Source organism: Carcharodon carcharias, chromosome 8, assembly GCF_017639515.1.
Source record: "Carcharodon carcharias isolate sCarCar2 chromosome 8, sCarCar2.pri, whole genome shotgun sequence".
Classification (NCBI taxonomy): domain Eukaryota; kingdom Metazoa; phylum Chordata; class Chondrichthyes; order Lamniformes; family Lamnidae; genus Carcharodon; species Carcharodon carcharias.
The window spans coordinates 174624035-174644926 of NC_054474.1; the positions used below are offsets into that span (position 1 = coordinate 174624035).

At 41.1% G+C, this 20892-nt stretch overlaps 1 protein-coding gene across 8 annotated transcripts in view; it reads right to left on the reverse strand.

Moving 5' to 3' along the window:
- The window catches only part of rc3h2 (ring finger and CCCH-type domains 2), a 122553-nt gene that overhangs the window by 48922 nt on the left and 52739 nt on the right, over positions 1–20892 (reverse strand). For 7 of the 8 annotated variants that reach the window (XM_041193041.1, XM_041193042.1, XM_041193044.1 and 4 more), the window contains 4 exons: positions 11074–11383; positions 9513–9630; positions 2839–3072; positions 1289–1464 (listed from right to left, as the gene is read on the reverse strand). In XM_041193041.1, the coding sequence (XP_041048975.1) occupies positions 1289–1464; positions 2839–3072; positions 9513–9630; positions 11074–11304 (759 nt within the window). In that variant the 5' untranslated portion in view covers positions 11305–11383. Of the gene's footprint in view, positions 1–1288; positions 1465–2838; positions 3073–9512; positions 9631–11073; positions 11384–17734; positions 17758–20892 lie in introns of those variants that run through there. The other variant, XM_041193047.1, reaches the window with a different exon arrangement.

Here is a 20892-nt window from a genome sequence, read left to right on the forward strand (position 1 = left end):
GATTGTAAGGGCTTTAAATGTTGGTCCCTCGGAAGCAGAGGCAGGACAATTAATAAGGGGAATGAGGAACTGGTAGGGGCATTGAATAAATATTTTGTGTCTGTCTACACAGTAAACAAAGTTAAATGGGCAAGAGCTCATGGAGTTGGGATAATATAATAGCATGGAAAGAGAAGGCAAAGACTGGGCATAGATTGTAACATTAAACTGTAATTGTATTTAGATAGTGGCCTGTCATAGGAGAGATAAAATTATAATTTTTCAAAATAATCCATTGTAGTTGCTCTGAAGAAGAGTCATACGGACTTGAAATTCTGTTTCTCTCTCCACAGATGCTGAGTTTTTCCAGCATTTTCTGTTCTTATTTCAGATTTCCAGCATCACAGAATTATGCTTTTGCCATTATAGTTTCTGTTTTCCTGGTTGAGCCAAATACCAATTTGAGACCACACAAATGAAACTGCAATGCATTTGAAACAAATTAGCAATTTTTAAAATGGCCAATTTTTGTGTGACAGTGGTAGTGCTTTATTTAATAGCCAACAAGGAAAATAAACTCCCAAATAGTTAAAATTGCTATCAGGAGCTGGGAAGAAAGATAATTATTCACACAAAGGTAAGAAAACAACAATATATGCAGAAAGTGATTTTTTTTTTCCAACTTTAATGTTCCTTCAAATTCATCACCTCTAATGCTAATAAAATGAACAATGTTTAATTATTTGTAGAATGTGTCCTGAGCTTTACACAAAACTTAATATAGCTGATGATTGGCATTCCATCATGCTAAGAAAATGCATCCTCAGCCCTCCTTTCCATTCAGTAAATTCATAAGCTAAATATGCCATCAGTTGAGGTAGAAGGAAGACACTTTTCCACCAGGAGGAGCAGGGGGTTAAAAAATCAGAGGGACTCTCATCACAGGCTGTTCTTCAACTTCCTCTAGCGGCCAGCTCGAATGTAATATTAGCAAAGACTCAAGAGCAGGTTGCCTGACCCCCCCCCCCTTTCCTACAATATCACAGTTATAAAAGGAGTTGAGGAAAATTAAAGGCGGAATCTAGGACAGGAAAAATGAAAATGCAAAAATACAACAGCAAAAAACCAAGTTTTTACACATGGTACATTAAAGTCGGGAAAGTCATAGAAAAAAATCCAGACTGCTAATGCAATTCAAGTTCAACGCAATCTCTCACTTGAAATAAAGATTCTTTTTTCCCTTTAAAATTTGAATTACTTTGGTTCACAAGAGAAAACCTGATAAACATAGAAAATACAAAGGCTGTACCTTAAAACATGAAGCACGGTACAAGAGTTGTACCACATGACCAATACTAGTTTTGGATGCCTGAGGAAACCGTGGTTCAAGCCTCTGAACAACAAAGAGAACCAGCACTTTCCTGGAGAGTGCTGACCCATCTTCCAATGCAAGTAAGACCAGTTTAAGAGCTTCTTCCTGCATAGCTGACAAAAGAAGAATGGAAAACATGCATTATAATGCAGACATGTGTAAAAATTCTAAAAAGTATTTGTTACGTTAAGATGTCAAGGGCTATGGAGCAAAGGTGGGAAAATCAAGTCGAGGTATAGATCAGCCATATTCTAACTGAATGGTAGCATAGATTTAAATGGCCAAATCCTATTCCCATGTATTTATTTAGGCTATGCAATTAATACATCAACACAAGAAAAATAGCTCCTCACCTAGAAGGAACAAAGACATGAATCAAACATTCCAAAACCATCCCAGTCTTACAGAAATACTGCCAATTAAATATAAATATGCCTCTCAACATGGTCAAGTATGCTCGGTTGGCAATTTATAATACCCATCCTGCAAAAATATTGGCCTGTAATTTGCTGTCAAAATAACATGAGGCTAATAGCACTCACTGTTATATATGTGCAAATGCTACAGCAATTCTAGGCAAGGAAGGTATGTCATTAAACGCGGAAATGCAAAAACTGCTGCCCAAGATGTTAATACCTGCCATTAGCTTTGCGAAAACAGCATCACTCTCTCTGGCTCGCCATTGAAAATTGTAAACTTGCTGTGCTTGCATGGTAGGTATGAACTAAACTCATCAGAGAGTTAGAGCTGGTCTGAAATAATGCAATGAATTGGTTTTGGAGCATACTTAGTTAAACCTGAATTAGCTGTCAGAGATTCTTTAATAATTGCTATAATTAATGATTAACACAACGAGCTGCTCTGGTGTCAAAAGTTAACTGTTAAAAGTACAGGTTATCATTGCCTCAGGCTTTAATTGTTGTTGGATATTTTAAATTGCACATTTTTAATGTAAATGTCAGGCTTTATTTTTGTGCTCAAATCTGAGTGGGATTTGAACATAAAGCCTTCTGACACAGGGCAAAGGGTGCTACCAACTGAGCCACAACTGACACTGACATCTATATACTGCTTCAGTTACAAGACAACACAAACTAAACAGATTAAAAAGGTTATAATAATATACATTGATCAAGAGTTGCTTTCCACTACAAATGAAAATGTTTACAAAGGACCTGATAAATGATAAAAAAAACAAAAACAGAATTACCTGGAAAAACTCAGCAGGTGTGGCAGCATCGGCGGAGAAGAAAAGAGTTGACGTTTCGAGTCCTCATGACCCTTCAACAGAACTGGCCCGTTCTGTTGAAGGGTCATGAGGACTCGAAACGTCAACTCTTTTCTTCTCCGCCGATGCTGCCAGACCTGCTGAGTTTTTCCAGGTAATTCTGTTTTTGTTTTAGATTTCCAGCATCCGCAGTTTTTTGTTTTTAAACCTGATAAATGATAATCACTTTGATAAAAATCATTTCACTCTCACCACTTACCTGGTCCCAAAAACTGACAACCTCGGGCCCTGACTGCTGCCCACAAATTGGCCGACAGCTGCTGGGGATTCTGATGCTGCAGAATGAGCTCAGTAACTGTCCTTTCTCCTAGTGATCTTGCTGCCCGCATTGCCCGAACACGACCTTCCTCTTCTACCAACTGACAGTTAACCAAGGTAACCAGTTTTCTCTGCATTGGTCGACTCAATGCACTCTGATTTAAACTTGCAACACCTGAACAAAAAGTTAAATTACCAAATCACTTAGAAAATTGTTGAAGCTCGTATTATTCATGCATAATCTTTGGATACTGAATTTTCTTTGTAAAGAACATAACTTACTGATGTCTGCCAAACACCAATATTTAAGGGATTTATGATATCAAGTCTTCAACAATAAATATAAGCTTAGATGTGCCAAAAAATTGCAATTAGCTACCATTATGGGAAAAGTTGCCACATTTGCAGTCCTTAATTTTGACAAAGACATGGGACTAGATTTTGTAGTCAGTGGCAAAGGTCTCTTACCACGAGAATTTCAGCTCTCGCATCTTGTAGTGGGACTGCAACTGCATGCATTGCTCTTTACTGGGCATTTCCAGTGTGCAGCAGCAATGATGTAATCAGGCCATCCAAGCAGCCAATCACATTAAAGGATTTTCACACTACCCCAGAAGCACTTTAATTTGCTCTATGTGGGGAAAAAAAACTTTAAACGTTTAGAACATTAGAACATGGGGTGAAGGTCAAAATATTAGCTACCATTATGGGAAAAGTTGCCACATTTGCAGTCCTTAATTTTGACAAAGACATGGGACTAGATTTTGTAGTCAGTGGCAAAGGTCTCTTACCACGAGAATTTCAGCTCTCGCATCTTGTAGTGGGACTGCAACTGCATGCATTGCTCTTTACTGGGCATTTCCAGTGTGCAGCAGCAATGATGTAATCAGGCCATCCAAGCAGCCAATCACATTAAAGGATTTTCACACTACCCCTAGAAGCATTTTAATTTGCTCTATGTGGGGAAAAAAAACTTTAAACGTTTAGAACATTAGAACATGGGGTGAAGGTCAAAATATTCTGAAAAAGGCTTTTGTAAAATTAAAAATTAGCTTACAAAATCCAATAATTAATCAATTAACAACACTCCATGATTTTCTTTCAGGGTTAGTTCTTTTCTTTTAATTGGTTCATGGGATCTGGGTGTTGCAGGCTGGGCCAGCATTTATTGCTCATCCCTAATTACTCTTGTCTAGAGGGCATTTAAGAGTCACACATAGGTCAGGTAAGGATGGCAGATTTCCTCCTCTAAAAGAACATTAGTGAACCAGATGAGTTTTTACGACAATTGGCAATGGTTTCATGGTCATCAGACTTTTTATTGAATTCAATTTCCACATTCTGCTGTGGTGGGATTCGAACCCAGGTTTCCAGAGCATTACCCTGGGTCTCTGGATTACCAGTCCAGTGACTATGCCACCACCTTCCCCTCTGTTGCTCACCAAATTTTAATTAATCTTATTGTTTTAAAAACCCAGTAACACTCAATTAAAAAAAGTGTAACTTTTTAAGGGTTTTAAACAGCCAGGTGGACAAGGTGATGGGATTAAATGGGAGTTGAAATTCTCAATGATTTCAACGTTTGCTGGGTCTAGGAGCAAGTTCAGCCAGTTGGTGAAGTTTAGTATGGAGCCAGTCTTTACTCAATTTCATATTCATTTACAAAGTGAAACATTATCAGCATACACGCCAAACTCAACTTCCCCACAGCTTTAGCAAGTGTCTCTTTATGTGTAAAACAAAAACAGAATTACCTGGAAAAACTCAGCAGGTCTGGCAGCATCGGCGGAGAAGAAAAGAGTTGACGTTTCGAGTCCTCATGACCCTTCAACAGACCTGCTGAGTTTTTCCAGGTAATTCTGTTTTTGTTTTGGATTTCCAGCATCCGCAGTTTTTTGTTTTTATCTCTTTATGTGTGTTCAAGTGAAACCCCAATTAATGCCCTCCACCTGCATAATAATGAAATACAACTGATAGGCAGTTAACACTGCAGTGCAGCCTGTGTTGGAACCACCAGTGACAGCGTGCAACTTCAAGGTTTCCACATTAATCTGTGCATGGCCAAAGTCATGAAGTCACAAATCAGTTTCAGAGGGGCAATGACACTGACAGTTCACCATCAACCACCACCACCATGCCCTGTAAAATCCAGCCTGAGGATTTCCACTGAAATCAGCATCAAAAATCTGCAGCAACTAGTATTTTGGTTATATTTTTGTTTAACAAAGTAAATGTAAACTGGCACTGTTAATCATTCAGGGGAGGAGGCATTTTGGTATTGTTGCTGGACTAGTAATCCAGAGGCCCAGGGTAATGCCAGCTTCAAATCCCACCATGGCAGATAGTGGAATTTGAATTCAATAATAATCTGGAATTAAAATTCTAATGATGGCCATGACACTATTATTAATTGTTGTAAAAATCCATCTGGTTCACTAATGTCCTTTAGGGGAGGAAATCTGTCGTCCTTACCTGGTCTGGCCTACATGACTCCAGGCCCACAGCAACGTGGTTGACTCTTAAATGCCCTCTAAACTACTCAGTTGTAACAAACTGCTACAAAGTCACAAAAAAGAAATTACTGGATGGACCACCCAGCATCACTGGGAATAACAAAGCTCTGCAAAGTCCTCCTTACTAGTGCAAAAATTGAGAGAGCTGTCTCACAGACTAGTCAAGCAACAGCCTGACATAGTCATCCTCATGGAATCATACCTTACAGATAATATCCCAGACACCACCATCACCGTTCCTGTCCCACCAGCAGTACAGACCCAGCAGAGGTGGAGGCACAGTGGCATACAGTCGGGAGGGAGTTGCCCTGGGAGTCCTCAACATCGACTCCAGACCCCATGAAGTCTCATGGCATCAGGTCAAACATAGGCAAGGAAACCTCCTGCTGATTACCACGCACTGCCCTCCCTTAGCCGACGATTGAACACCACTTGGAGGAAGCACTGGTGGTGGTGAGGCACAGAATGTACTCTGGGTTGGGGACTTCAATATCCACCACCAAGAGTGGCTTGGTAGCACCACAACTGCCCGAGCTGGCTAAGTCCTAGACATAGCTGTTAGACTGGGTCCGTGGCAGATGGTGAGGCAACCAACACGAGGGAAAAACATACTTGACCTCATCCTCACCAACCTGCCAGCTGCAGATGCATTTGTCCATGACAGTATCGGTAGGAGTGACCACCGCACAGTCAATGTGGAGACGAAGTCCCAGCTTCACATTGAGGGTACCCTCCATTGTATTGTGTGGCACTACCACTGTGCTAAATGGGATAGATTTCGAACAGACTGGGCATCCATGAGGCGCTGTGGGCCATCAGCAGCAGCAGCAGATTTGTACTTGAGCACAATCTGTAACCTCATGGCCTGGCATATCCCCCGCTCTACCACTGCCATCAGGCCGGGGGGTCAACCCTGACTTGTGCAGGAGGGCATGCCAAGAGCAGCACCAGGTATACCTCAAAGTGAGGTGTCAACCTGATGAAGCTATAACACAGGACTACTTACATGCCAATCAGCATAAGCAGCAAGAGATAGAGAGGGCTAAGCGATCCCAAAACCAACGGATCAGATCTAAACTCTGCAGTCCTGCCACATCCAGTCGTAAATGGTGATGGACAATTAAACAGTGCACTGGAGGAGGCGGCTCCAAAATTATCCCCATCCTCAATAATGGAGGAGCCCAGCACATCAACGTATTTACTATAAGCTTCAGCCAATAGTGTTGAGTGGATGATCCATCTCGGCCTCCTCCGGGGGTCCCCAACATTTACAGATATCAGTCGTCAGCCAATTCGATTCATTCCACGTGATAACAAGAAATGGCTGAAGGCACTGGATACTGCAAATGTTATGGGTCCTGACAATATTCCGGCAATAGCACTGAAGACTTGGAGTCCAGAACTTGCCGCGCCCCTAGGCAAGCTGTTCCAATACAGCTACAACACTGGCAGCTACCTAGTTATGTGTAAAATTGCCCAGGTATGTCCTGTACAAAAAGCAGGACAAATCAAACCCAGCCAATTACCACCCCATCAGTCTACTCTGGTCATCAGTAAAGTATTGGAAGGGGTCATCAACAGTGATATTATGTGGCACTTGCTTAGCAATAACCTGCTCTCTGATGCCCAGTTTGGGTTCCACCAGGGCTACTTAGCTCCTGACCTCATTACAGCCTTAGTTCAAACATGGACAAAAGAGCTGAACTCCTGAGGTGAGGCAAGAGTGACTGCCCTTGACATCAAGGTTGCTTTTGACTGAAGATGGCATCAAGGAGCCCTAGCAAAACTGGAGTCAATGTGAATCAGAGGAAAAACTCTCCACTGGTTGGAGTCATAGCTAGCACAAAGGAAGCTGGTTGTGGTTGTTGGAGGTCAGTCATCTCAGCTCCAGGCCATCACGGTAGGAGTTCGTCAGGGTAGTGTCCTCGGCCCAACCATCTTCAGCTGCTTCATCAAACACATTCCTTCCATCATAAGGTCAGAATTGGGGAAGTTCACTGATGACTGCACAATGTTCAGCATCATTCGCACCTCAATACTGAAGCAGTCTACGTCCAAATGCAGCAAGGCCTGGACAATATCCAGGCTCAGGCTGACAAATGGTAAGTAACATTTCCACCACAAAAGTGTCAGGCAATGACCACCTCCAACAAGAGAGAATCCAACCATTGCCCCTTGATGTTCAATGGCATTATCATCATTGAATCCCCTACTATCAACATCCAGGGGGCTTACCATTTACCAGAAACTGAACCGGACTAGCCATATAAATACTGTGGCAACAAGAGCAGGTCAGAGGCTAGGAATAGTGCGATGAGTAATTCACCTCTTGACCCCCCAAAGCCTGTCCACCACCTACAAGGCATAAGTCAGGAGTGTGATGGAATACTCCCCACTTGCCCGGATGAGTGCAGCGCCTACAACACTCTAGAAGCTTGACACCTTCCAGGACAAAGCCGCTTGCTTGATTGGCACCCCTTCCACAAACATTCACTCAGTCCACCATCGACGAACAGTGGCAACAGTATGTACCATCTTCAAGGTGCACTGCAGGAAGTCAGTAAAACTCTTTAGGCAGCACCTTCCAAACCCACAACCACTCCCATATAGAAGGACAAGGGCAGCAGATACATGGGAACATCACCACATGGAAGTTCCCCTCCAATTCACTCACCACCCTGATTTGGAAATACATCGCCGTTCCTTCACTGTCACCGGGTCAAAATCCTGGAACTCCCTTCCTAACAGCACTGTGGGTGTACCCACACCACAAGGACTGTAGTGGCTCAAGGCAGCACCTCACCATCATCTTCTCAAGGGCAACCAGGGATGGGCAATAAATGATGGCCCACCCAGCGAAGTCCACATCCCATGAATGAATTTTTAAAAATTCTGTTCTGCCAAAAGTACACTTCAAATTGTACATCAAGAATTATTTGAAGTTAATAATTTTACGATTGCTTTCGCAAGACCAGTAGGTGAATAACATTAAACCTGGGAATCTCAGCTAGAAAGATGTTGTGCACTGAGAGGTCTTGATAGAATGGATGTTACCCCTGACAGGAGAGGCAAGAACTAGGGGGCACAGTTTAAAAATAAGGGGTCTCCATTTTAAGACAGAGACAAGGAGAAAATTTCTCCGAGCAAGTCATGAGTCTCTGGACCTCTCCTCCCCAGAGATTGGAAGAGGCAGCAAAATGTAGTTCAAATCAGGTGGGAAGAATTTAAGAATGATTTTTATTCATTTACAATCTTTAAAAATCAGAACCAATCAAGAAAAAAGAGGCATTGCTTTATTGATGAAAATTGAGGTCCCACTGCATGTACACCCAATGACCCTTTGGTTCCAAGATCCCATTGTGCATCCACGATGAATATACACTCTCAGGTCATGGCAAATTGCAGTACAATGCACCGTGGTCAAACCATATTGAAAAGTTCATTGTAATGGTAGGAGACCGTTGCTTTTCCAGCAGATAATGTTTTCTTGTCTCTGCCTCTCTGCCACCTCCCTCCCCGACTGGTAAGATCACAGCCCTTCTCACATTCACACAGGATTTTCTAGGCCCATTAAAAGACACATTTTGCTAACTAGCCCCCATTACCTCTCCCTTTCCCCTCCCCCACTTACCCCACTCACTTATTTTCTTCCCCTCCCAACTTCTGCTGCCCCTTCCCCATTCCAATTATTCTCTCTGCCCTTTAATGCTACTCAGAATCAATACTGCCCTTGGTCTTGACTCCATGTGAAATAACCTAGTAAATAAACAGGAATAAAATAGTAATTGGAAAATGACTGGCTTACAAGTCTGCCTGGGCTGATTAAAACTTAAGTTAACCAAAACATTCCAAAGTACTAATTTTAACTGTTTTATATGATTGCACAAAAATAAATTACAAACTTTTTTTAAACCCTTTAAACTTGGTTGCTTATAAATCTGGGAGTCTGCATTGTGATTACATATTGATGAATGGATTTTGTGCTCATATGGATGAATCTAACAAGTACATTTCCAGCCATGCAAAATTACAAAACACAAGCAGAGAAAGGAAATACCAGTTTTTACAATTGCAATTGTAAATTTTATATTGCGCTACATACCCTTTCCTCCACTAAGAGGTTTCAAGTAGAGTGCCAGCTCCTCTACACACTTCTTTGCAACCTCATAATGTTTATTTTCAGTCAAGTTACTCAGGTTCACAGTCTGCTGGTCTGGGACCTAAATACAGTCAAAACATTTACATGTTGGCAAAATTCAATAGAACAGAACATTTCAATGATGCAAGATGCAAAATGGTAATTTTTAGTAAGCACATCAAACTTAATATTGGAAATTATCCTACACGCCGAAGGTCAGCAAGAACAACGAAAATAGTACGAATGCAGACGCAAGAGCAACAAAATAATATTTGGATGACAGAATAATGCCCATGCATGTTACTGCAAGAGTATAATCAGTTTGGCATGTATGCAATAAGACTGAGACAGATACTGTTAGAAAGGGAATGAATGGATGTCAGCTGGGAAAAGGCTGTGTGGAGGACCTACAGCTGGAATTGTTATTTGAAGAGTGGAAATAGGGCAACAAGCTCAGACTAAGAGAACAGAATTAAATGTAAGCTATTGTATCTAGGGCTCAACTGTTTATGCTAATTGATTTGACACGTGATTCAAAAAGTTATACAACATAATACCATTGCCAAAATGGAAAGACAAAAATCTGGGTAGATGAACCAAATTTACAAATTACATATTAGCTAAATAGTCATATTTAGGAGCTAAAAGATAATTTATGTGTCTTGCTTTAATTCTTGCTAACTTCTTAAGGTTTTGCTGGACAAGAACAGTAGTGAACATTTGACCAGGATATTTTTTTTGAATTTTTATCTACCAATGAGAAGTGAAAAAAAAAGCCTGGTAGCTAAACTCAACTTTTTCCACAACAACAGAGAAGTTGGAATATTAGGTGTCCAACCTATGAATAATAGTGATGAAGAAAATAATAGTTTGTCACAAAAGAAATTACAGATACAGTAGATTATAACATTATTTAGCTGTCCTTTGATCCATCTTTGATGCAAATATAGTTTCTCACCCGTGAAGCAATAATTTTCTGGTTACACAACATAGCAGCATCTGGAGCAGAATTGCCAAACTACATTAATATAACTAGAAATAAAAAGGAACCTTGAACAAAGTTGTTATTTCATACTGATGCTGTAATTTCACATTCCTCTTGTAATAAACAGCCTAGGAAATCCTGTCATTAAACTTTCAACACTGACATGAGTTTTCAAAGTAGTGCCATTAGTTTGACCCTTATACATGTGAAGATAATTCCATATCAGTTACACTATAATGAACATGTATATCCATACAAGATGCATCCTGAATAGGAACCTCATTCCTGTTCACCAGTCTTTGAGGTGAATTAGTAATTAGATCTTCACAAGGATTTAATACTCGCCCATTTGTTGAAGTTGATTTAATCAGATCAGCAATTCATATATAGATAGCACATGTTGGTACATTAAAAGCATGCCTATTTTGGAATTTAACCATCACAGTTAGTTAAGCATCTATGGCTACAAACATCAACTCCAAAGATGCAATTATAGCAAAATGAAACCTTAGCAGTTGATACAGTTTAAGTAAAATTTACCTGTGCACCGACTAACTGTAGAAGTGCAAAATTCACAGGAAGAACATCAATGTCTGTGTTGATGGCGGTCTGGTCAAAGGGACACGCCTTGCGGTGTAGTTTGTTCAGGCAGGTTTTACAGACAGTATGCCCACAGCCCAAACTGATGGGTTTGTGCACGTTCTCATCAAATTCATTGTAGCAGATGGGACAGGAGAGGAATTCTGTCCACTGCGATGCTTGCACAGGCATTCTGAATGTTGGTCTGGTTCTGTTTCAGTGCTAATGGTTGACTAGCATAACGCTATTGTACTGTCAGAGATTTAGACAGCTGGAAAGAAAAAAATTACAAGTGTTTATTTTCCTATTACAAAACCTCTCCACTCTTTTCCTCCTCTACCCATTCCCGCCATTGCAAAGATTAGTCTTCAGCGCAACACAAGGATTAAAATTGAGGTTAAAGGGGAAAGTAATCTACCAGAATGCACACATTTCCTGTACAATATGATCCTGGTGGCAATATTGGGTCATTACTTAAGGCTTCTTTAGAGAACACAAAGATCCATTAATGAGCCTTTGTTTTATTGCAATATCTATTCAGAGTTGCTAATGTTTGGCCCACTTTTATTTCCCGTTTGTAAATCAATGATAAAATGGATGTCAGCAAAAGCTGAGAATGAGGTCACCGTTTGAACTCTGTAGAAATTACAAACATTATGGAACTACTGACATTCAGCTTTTGGATTGAAAACTTTTATTTGGTCTACCATGGAGGAAACAAATGACAAGATGGATGGAATCCGCAAGAAAATAGAGCTCGACATGTCATCACAGAACAGAACAGCCACATTTTATTGTATTCAGTATAACTTAAAGACATACAAACAACCTACTACATTATAAACGCCTATTCTCCCAAACATCAGAGATGGGGTCAGGCAGCCAGGTCTCTAAAACACGACTGCAGCAGTGCCATTGGCTAGACCTCTTTGCTTATTCCAGGAATACAACAGCTGTGTCTTTGCATTCTGCAATAAAAATTCACTGTAAACTCCTACAGCAAAGCTTCGCACACTCAGTCAGAACTTTGTCCCTTGTATCCAGAAAAGGGAAGTTAACATCTTGCTGAAGCATGCGTTCAGGTATGGGAATTGTTCAAGACAGTCACTATTTCATTTTGAACATGCTTAGTTGGTTCTACATCATGTAAAATAATTTTTGGAAAAATGCCACAGCTAAATCTCAAAGATACATGTAGCTGCCTACACTAAATAACTGTTCATGTTTATTAGCTAAACATCAGACAAGGCGAAGAAGACTGGATATTAAAATGCTAGTTAATGCTCATGTTATTGTTTTATCCATGTTGTGAACACCGTATTTATGGTTCATGAGTTTTAAGAATATACCTTATAGTTTTAAAACATAACTTCTAGTTTTAAGAATTAAAGTTTTAACTGTAGAGTATGGGGGGGGGGAGGGGGGAGTAAATGCATTGTAAATGATCTGGGAGCTTGTTACACTTGTAAAGGTTACAATAGAAGAAACCGAGCTATAAACCGAGCAGGTGGTCAGGCTTTAAACGATGCTTTAACTGAAAACAGAAACTGGAAATGTAAACAGAAAAGGGAAAACAAAAAAAACTGACCCCCTCTGCTTCTAAGGAAACAAAAACTGAACCAGAGGTTTGAAAACCAAAACTACAGCAGACCGAAACCTTTTGAGGCTACACAGAGGCGCAGAGCCAATCACGTAGTAGTTGCAGTTTGGAACTGGCGTGTTCAATTTACAGCTCACTGAGACGATAGCCAAAATGAATGACAAGCACAGCAAAAAAACTTCATAATTTGCCATGTGGAATGCACGTGGGGCTTAGTCTCAATTTGAATTTTGTGAGGGAACAGAAGCTGGAAGATTGCCTAGTTTGAAAATAATGAAGAATCTACAGTGGTCCCCACAGAAATTGTGAAAAAGGAAGTAATCAGCTGAGTTAGCTTGAAAGAAAAGGACAAGTAACCAGAACAAGGGACCCTCAGCCACAGTCAAGAGATTGTAAATGAAAGTTTTACCTCTGAGAATAGCTAGAACTGAGAATTAATACTAGTCTCCAGAGGTTTGTGGTATACTTATGGGTGGTCCCTATAGAAGTAAAGACACATCAATCTTAAAGTTATTAACAGAATTCTTGGGGGAAATCAGATGTAAACATGAGTGCACAACATGCGTAGTTATAAGTCATTGTTAAATTAATAGTACTTGTTTAGTTTAAGTCTTTTACATACAATAATATTTTATTTTCATGTTCAAAAACGTGAAATCTTGGGGCATAGTTCTATTGCTTAAAATGAGGTGTTCAGATTTCTCTTTAAATGTTAACAGTCCCTAGCCAGATTGTAACAAGTACTATACCATTGCGTCCCAAAATTACTTAGCCATCAAAAATATCTTCTCAGAGATGAGATTTTCACTTTTTAGGATTTATGAATTTGGCAATACTCTTCTATTACGCAGCAAGCTTCTTTAGCAAAGCTTAGATCTCTTTCATTAGTACAGGTATGTCCACAAATGCTACTGAGTGCTATCTGCTAATCAACCTCAGCAAGTTTATTCAAACAAAGGCTACATATACCCCCACCCCACAAAACTATATTCACTTATAGTATCAAATATTCTGAATTCAGAGCAGCATATTGAACGAGTACTTTACATCCATCTTCACCCAAGAGAATGAGGATGAAGGTATTGAACTTGGGGAGAGAGACTGCAAGGTTCTTGAGCAAATTGATATAGGGAATGACAAGAAAAGTGGACAAATCTCCAGGTCCGGGTGATGTGTCCCAAACTACTGAGGGAGACAAGGGAGGAGATTGCAGGGGCTCTGACCCAAATTTTTAATTTCTCTCTGGCCACGGGGGAGGTGCCAGAGGACTGGAGAACAGCTAATGTGGTTCCGCTATTTAAGAAGGGTTGTAGAGATATGCCAGGGAACTACAGGCCAGCGAGTCTCACTTCAGTGGTAGGGAAACTACTGGAGAAACTTCTGAAGGAGAGAATCTATCTGCACTTGGACAGGCAATGTTTGATCAGGGATAGTCAGCCTGGCTTTGTCAGAGGGAAGTCATGCCTAACAAAATTGAATTTTTTGAGGAGGTGACCAGGCGTGTAGAAGAGGGTAGTGCAGTTGATGTAGTTTATATGGATTTCAGCAAAGCCTTTGACAAGGTTCCACATGGGAGACTTATGAAGAAGGCAAATGAAAATCGGTTACAGGGTAATTTGATAAGGTGGATTCAAAATTGGCTTAGTTGCAGGAGACAGAAGGATGCTTTAGTGACTGGAAGCCAGTGTCCAGTGGCATACCACAGGGATCTGTGCTGGGTCCCCTATTATTTGTCATTTATATAAACAACATAGATGACTATGTGTGTGTGTGTGTTGGGGGGGGGGGGGGGTAAGGATTAGTAAGTTTGCAGATGACACAAAGATTGGCCGGGTGGTTAACAGTGAGGTTGAGTGTCTTGGGCTACAGGAAGATATAGATGGGATGGTCAAATGGGCAGATAAGTGGCAGATGGAATTTAACCCTGAAAAGTGTGAGGTGATGCACTTTGGAAGGAGTAATTTGACAAGGAAGTATTCAATGAATGGCATGTCACTAGGAAGTTCTGAGGAACAAAGGGACCTTGGCGTGTGTGTCCATAGATCTCTGAAGGCAGAGGGGCATGTTAGTGGGGTGGTGAAAAAGGCATTTGGGACACTTGCATTTATCAGTCCAGGCATAGATTACAAAAGTAGGGAGGTCATGTTGGAGTTGTATAGAACCTTGGTGAGGCCACAGCTGGAGTACTGTGTGCAGTTCTGGTCGCCACATTATAGGAAAGATGTGATTGCACTGGAGGGGGTGCAGAGGAGATTCATCAGGATGTTGTCTGGGATGAAACATTTAAGTTATGAAGAGAGGTTGGATGGACTTGGGTTGTTTTCGTTGGAGCAGAGAAGACTGAGGGGCAACCTGATCGAGGCGTACAAGATTATGAGGGGCATGCACAGGACGGATAGGGAGCAGTTGTTCCCCTTAGTTGAAGGGTCAATCACGAGCAGACATAAGTTCAAGGTGAGGGGCAGGAGATTTAGGGGGGTTGTGAGGAAAAGCTTTTTTACCCAGAGAGTGGTGATGGTCTGGAATGCGCTGCCTGGGAGGGTGGTGGAGGCAGGTTGCCTCACATCATTTAACAAGTACCTGGATGAGCACTTGGCACATCATAACATTCAAGGCTGTGGGCCAAGTGCTGGTAAATGTGATTAGGTTGGTAGGTCAGGTGTTTCTCATGTGTCGGTGCAGACTCGATGGGCCGAAGGGCCTCTTCTGCACTGTGTGATTCTGTGATAAGTGAAATAAATGCAGGGCTTCCTGAACACTCAGCAGACCCTTCAAAAGCACAAAATACATTTCCTTTTATTAAACACATCATCTTTATACCAAGCAAGGCTACAGTTGAACTAAACGCAGTTTTCCACTGCCAAACCTAATCTATGCCCTAGAACTGCAGGAGAAGCTTTTATGCCATCTGTCACGGGTGAATTCAAAATTCAAAGACAGTTTGCTAAACCATTAGTACACTAAATTCTAGCTGATTCAATTACTAATGGCATTGAAGGTGTATGTGATCATGGCTATTGTTGCTCATTTGTTTCAATGGATTGATAAAGCAATCAGTTCTTAAGCAAGGGTTCCCCCTAAGGTCTGATGTATAAATCCATCTAGAATATTGATATAAAGAATATAATAATCAGATAATATGCTTATGATGGAAGGTTGGAGACCTGAAACATTCACTCCCATTTTTATTCTCACAGGCACTGCCTGACCTGCCGAGTATTTCTATAATTTTCTGCTTTTATCTGCTTTAGTGATGTTGGCAAGGACCCTGGAAGCACTTTTGAACAGCACCCCTTTTATATCCACTTAAAAAAGGTCAGACATGACCTCCTTTCAACATCTCACCTCCAACAGTGCATTTCTCCTTCAGTTTGGTACTACACTTCAGTGCAGCACGGTGCTCAAGTCTCTGGAATGGGACCCTTATCCAAAAGTTAGGTGGTGGTGGATTCGAGTCCTACCACTGAGCTAAGGTTGGCACCCAGTAATCTGTAGGTCTGTATTTTTTATAAATCTTTAAATGTGATGAATTCTTAAGAGGGTATGAATTTGTCACAATGTTAAAAAATTAGACAGCTGACTAGCATAAGAATCAAAATATTTATTTTGGCATTTCTTCCTAAAAAGCAAGCTGTAACACAACAACAACAAGAACTCTAAAACGGTTTTCAAGCTACTCTACCCAATATTGATATTATCAAATCCATTTTCCATAGGCTGGCACAAACTCATAACAGGAAATGAATTTAACAATATTAACACTGGCAATTCGCTCCAGAAATTGAATTAAAATAGAAAACAGAATTCCTTTTTAGTGTGCTGGAGCTATTCCTTCTATCATCTGCTGTGGAATTTCTATATTTAATTCTGTCAATACAAAAACTGATGACAGGTTGCTCCTCTTTTACAGCCACTTTTCTGTTACTTGTTCCAGCCTTCCATTCTTCTATTTCTGGTCTCATGCATTTACCCAACCGTTTACCCCTTTGTCCCATTATTGGAAGTCATGCCTTCAAACATCTGGACCAGTTGCTCTGCATTGCATTTCATTTCCAAACCTATCTACTCTATCCCTCTATGCTGCGTACCTCTTTTACCAAGCATTTGTTCACCTGTCTGAATATTTCCTTCTTTGGCTGTGTGTCCGTTTTTGCATGCTTATGTGTGTGATGTGCAATGGGATGTTTTCCCACATCAAAAACACTATACAAATGCAAGATGTGTATGAGCCTAGACAATGACTGGAGGTTGCACATCTGATCATGGAGGGTATTACATTAGAGTGATTATGTTCTCGCCTGTCACCCTTGTGTACTTTACAGCCTGAGTCTTTGAACCAAAATCAGGTATGACTGGATGCAGCAGTATTGTCCAACTGGTGCCATGGCCAAGATCATCTTATACAGCATAGGCAGGGGATTCAAATCAAGGGTTTCTAGCCTGTATACTTTAATACCATACAAATGTCAGGGCCTTTGCCCATTACACCTTTAAACAGCTCAGGGTCTCAGCAATTTTTTTTTTTTGCTTCTTGAAATGTTGAATTATTTAATATATATTTTTTATAGTCCAATAGCAATGAAAATTTCTCAATTTGTTTAACCCTAGATCGTATCAGCTCCTTAAATAGTTCGGCATACACACCATCATCCACTCTACACAAGTTATTGACAAAGCTGTTACCCGTAGTCATAAATTAACTGATCATTAGCACGCGAGAAAATCCTTCTGCAATTTGAACTCAGCATTAATGAAAACCTCAGAGGATGTTGAAAAATAAAGGGCCACAGAGACAAAGACTGAAAGAAAAAGGCACAAAAAAAGCTAACTTAAAAATATCTCTGGCAATTCTGTATGCAGACTTTACACATGAGAAAACTGCTTTAAAAGCAGAAACTGAAATGTTTCTGCAATCCTTTAAATGTCATCACAATTTTGGAATTTTAGTAGAAGTGGGCACATTAATGTAAAGGTCAACTCCGTTACAATTCCGTTTCTCCATTTACATCTGAATAGTTGTACTTTGAAGTGTGTCAGTGTTGCATCTCAAATCCTCTGTCAGAAGCGAAGCCTTTTATAACACCCAGTGTATTTTTCCAGTTTTCTTCACCAAACAACCTTGGGACTTTTTTCAGTAAGGTTGCCACCAGAATATCAAATCTGGTGGTTTTATGCCACTTGAGTCAAGCAAACTAGAAACAGGAATAAAAACAGAAAGTGCTGGAAAAACTCAGCAGGTCTGGCAGCATCTGTGGAGACAGAAACAGAGTTAACATTTCAAGTCCAATATGACTCTTCTTCAGAAATAGGGTTGGGAATGGCAAGCTCTTTTTGGATTGGCTTCTTACAACCAGAATAGGGGGGAGGCATTGATTTTAAGTTAAATCACGAGATGAAACAAGAACGATTTTAATATATTTCTGAAGACCTTAACATATTTTTGCACAATAAGTAGAGTGAAACAATTCCACACAGAATGACAGTCACAAAAACAGCCTTCGACCATCACCCTCTGCCTCCTGCCACTAAGCCAATTTTGGATCCAATTTGCCAAATTGCCCTGGGACCCATGGGCTCTTACCTTTGTGACCGGTCTCCCATTCGAGGCCTTGTCAAAAGCCTTACTGGAGTCCATGTAGACTACATCAGCGACACTACCCTCATCTACACAGCTAGTCATCTCCTCGAAAAATTCAATCAAATTTGTTAGACATGATCTCCCCCTGACAAAGCCATGCTGACTATCCCTGATTAATCCTTGCCTCTCCAAGTGGAGATTAATTCTGTCCTCAGAATATTTTTCCAAAAATTTCGCTACTACTGATGTTACTCACTGGCCTTTACTTCCCTGGTTTATGCCTACCCCCTCTTCTTGAATAATGGTACCACATTAGCTGCCCTGCAGTCCTCTAGCACCTCTCCTGTGGCCAGAGAGGATTTGAAAATTAACGTCAGAGCCCCTGCAATCTCCTCCCTTGCCTCTCACAGCAGCCTGGGATATATTTCATCTGGGCCTGGGGATTTATCCACTTTTAAGGCCATTAAAACCGCTAATACCTCCTCCCTCTCAATGCTAATTTGCTCAAGTATATCACAGTCCTCCTTCCTGATTTCTATATCTATATCGTTCTTCTCTATAGTGAATACAGATGCAAAATACTCATTTAAAACCTTACCTATGTCTTCCGGCTCCCCACACAGATTACCACTTTGGTCCCTAATGGGCCCTACTCTTTCCCTGGTTACCCTCTTGCCACTAATATACTTGTCAAATGCCTTTGCATTTTCCTTTATTTTATCCACCAGTGTTTTCCATGCTCCCTCTTCGCTCTCCTAATTTCGTTTTTAAGTAACCCCCTGCACTTTCTATATTCCTCTAGGACTTACTTATCTACCATAAGCTTCCCTTTTTTTCCCCTTATCCAATCCTGTACATTCCTCAACATCCAGGGTTCTCTGGCTTGTTGGTCCCACCCTTCACCTTTATGGGAACATGTTGGCCCTGTACTCTCTATTCCCTTTTTGAATGACTCCCACTGTTCTGATGTAGATTTTCCTACAAGTAGCTGCTCCCAGTCCACTTTGGCTAGATCCTGCCTTGTCATTAAAATCAGCCTTTCCCAATTTAGAACCTTTACTTCTGGTCCATCTTTGTCTTTTTCCATAACTAGCTTAAACCTTACTCAGTTATGGTCACTATCACTGACACTTCAACCACTTGCCCGGCTTTGTTCCCTAAAATTAGGTCCAACACCGCCCTCTGTCTTGTAGGGCTTTCTACTTACTGGCTTAAAAAGCTCTCCTGGATGCATTTTAAGAATTCCGCCCCCTCTCAGCCTTTTTTACACTTTGTCTATCCCAGTTAATATTAGGGAAGTTGAAATCCCCTATTACTTTTACACTTCTCTGAGATTTGCATACATATCTGCCCTTCCATCTCTCCCTGCCTGTTTGGGGGTCTATAGTACACTCTCCCAGTAGTGTGATTTCCCCCTTTTTAGGTTTAAGTTCTACCCATATAGCCTAATTTGAGGAACCTTCTAAGGTATCATCCCCTTATTGCAGTAATTGACTCCTTGATCAATATTGTAACCTCTTCTTTTACAGACCACCCCACCCCCCCCCCAACCTCTCTCCCCTGGCTTGCCTGAAGATTCTATACCCCCGGATATTGAGCTGCCAGTCCTGCCCCTCCCTCAACCGTGTCTCCGTGATAGGAATGATATCATATCCCCACGTGTCAATCAACACCCTCAACTCATCTGCCTTACCCGCAAGACTTCTTGCATTAAAATAAGTGCCATCCAGCCTTGCCATGCTCCCTTAGGCCTTAACTGGACCATATACGCTCTGCCTTCCAGACTGACTTGGTTTTTCTTCTATACTTGTCTCTGCATCTCTTCCTACTACACCTCCACTTTGTATCCAATCTCCCTGCCAAATTAGCTTAAACCCCGATGTCTAGTGGTGTAACAGAGGGTTCGGTGCTGGGTCCCTTGCTGTTTGTGATGAACGTTAATGATGTAGACATGAATGTTGGAGGTATGATCAATAAGTTTGCAGATGACACATAAATTGGTGGTGTGATAAATAGCAAGGAGGGAAACCTTAGACTACAGGATGATTTAAATGGACTGGTCAGATAGGCAGAACAGTGGCAAATGGAATATAATCATGAAAAGTGCAAGGTGATGCATTTTGGGAGGAATAACAAGGAAAGGGAGTACACGATGAATGATAGGACCCTAGGAAGTACAGAGGATCAGAGGGACCTTAGTGTACATGTCCATAGATCCTTGAAGGCAGCAGGAAAAGTAGATAGGATGGTTAAGGCGGCATGTGGGATACTTGCCTTTATTAGGTGACGCATTGAATACAAGAGCAGGGAGGTTACGATGGAGCTGTATAAAACATTAGATAGGCCACATTTGGAGTACTGTGTGCAGCTCTGCTTGTCAGACTATAGGAAGGATGTGATTGCACTAGAGAGGGTGCAGAGGAGATTCACCAGGATGCTGCCTGGGCTGGAGTGTTTCAGCTATGAAGAGAGATTGGGTAGGCTGGGGTTGTTTTCCTTGGAGCAGAGAAGGCTGAGGGATTGAGGTGAATAAAATTATGGAGGGGCGTAGATAGGAAGAAACTTTTCCCTTTAGTGGAGGGGTCGATGACCGGGGGCATAG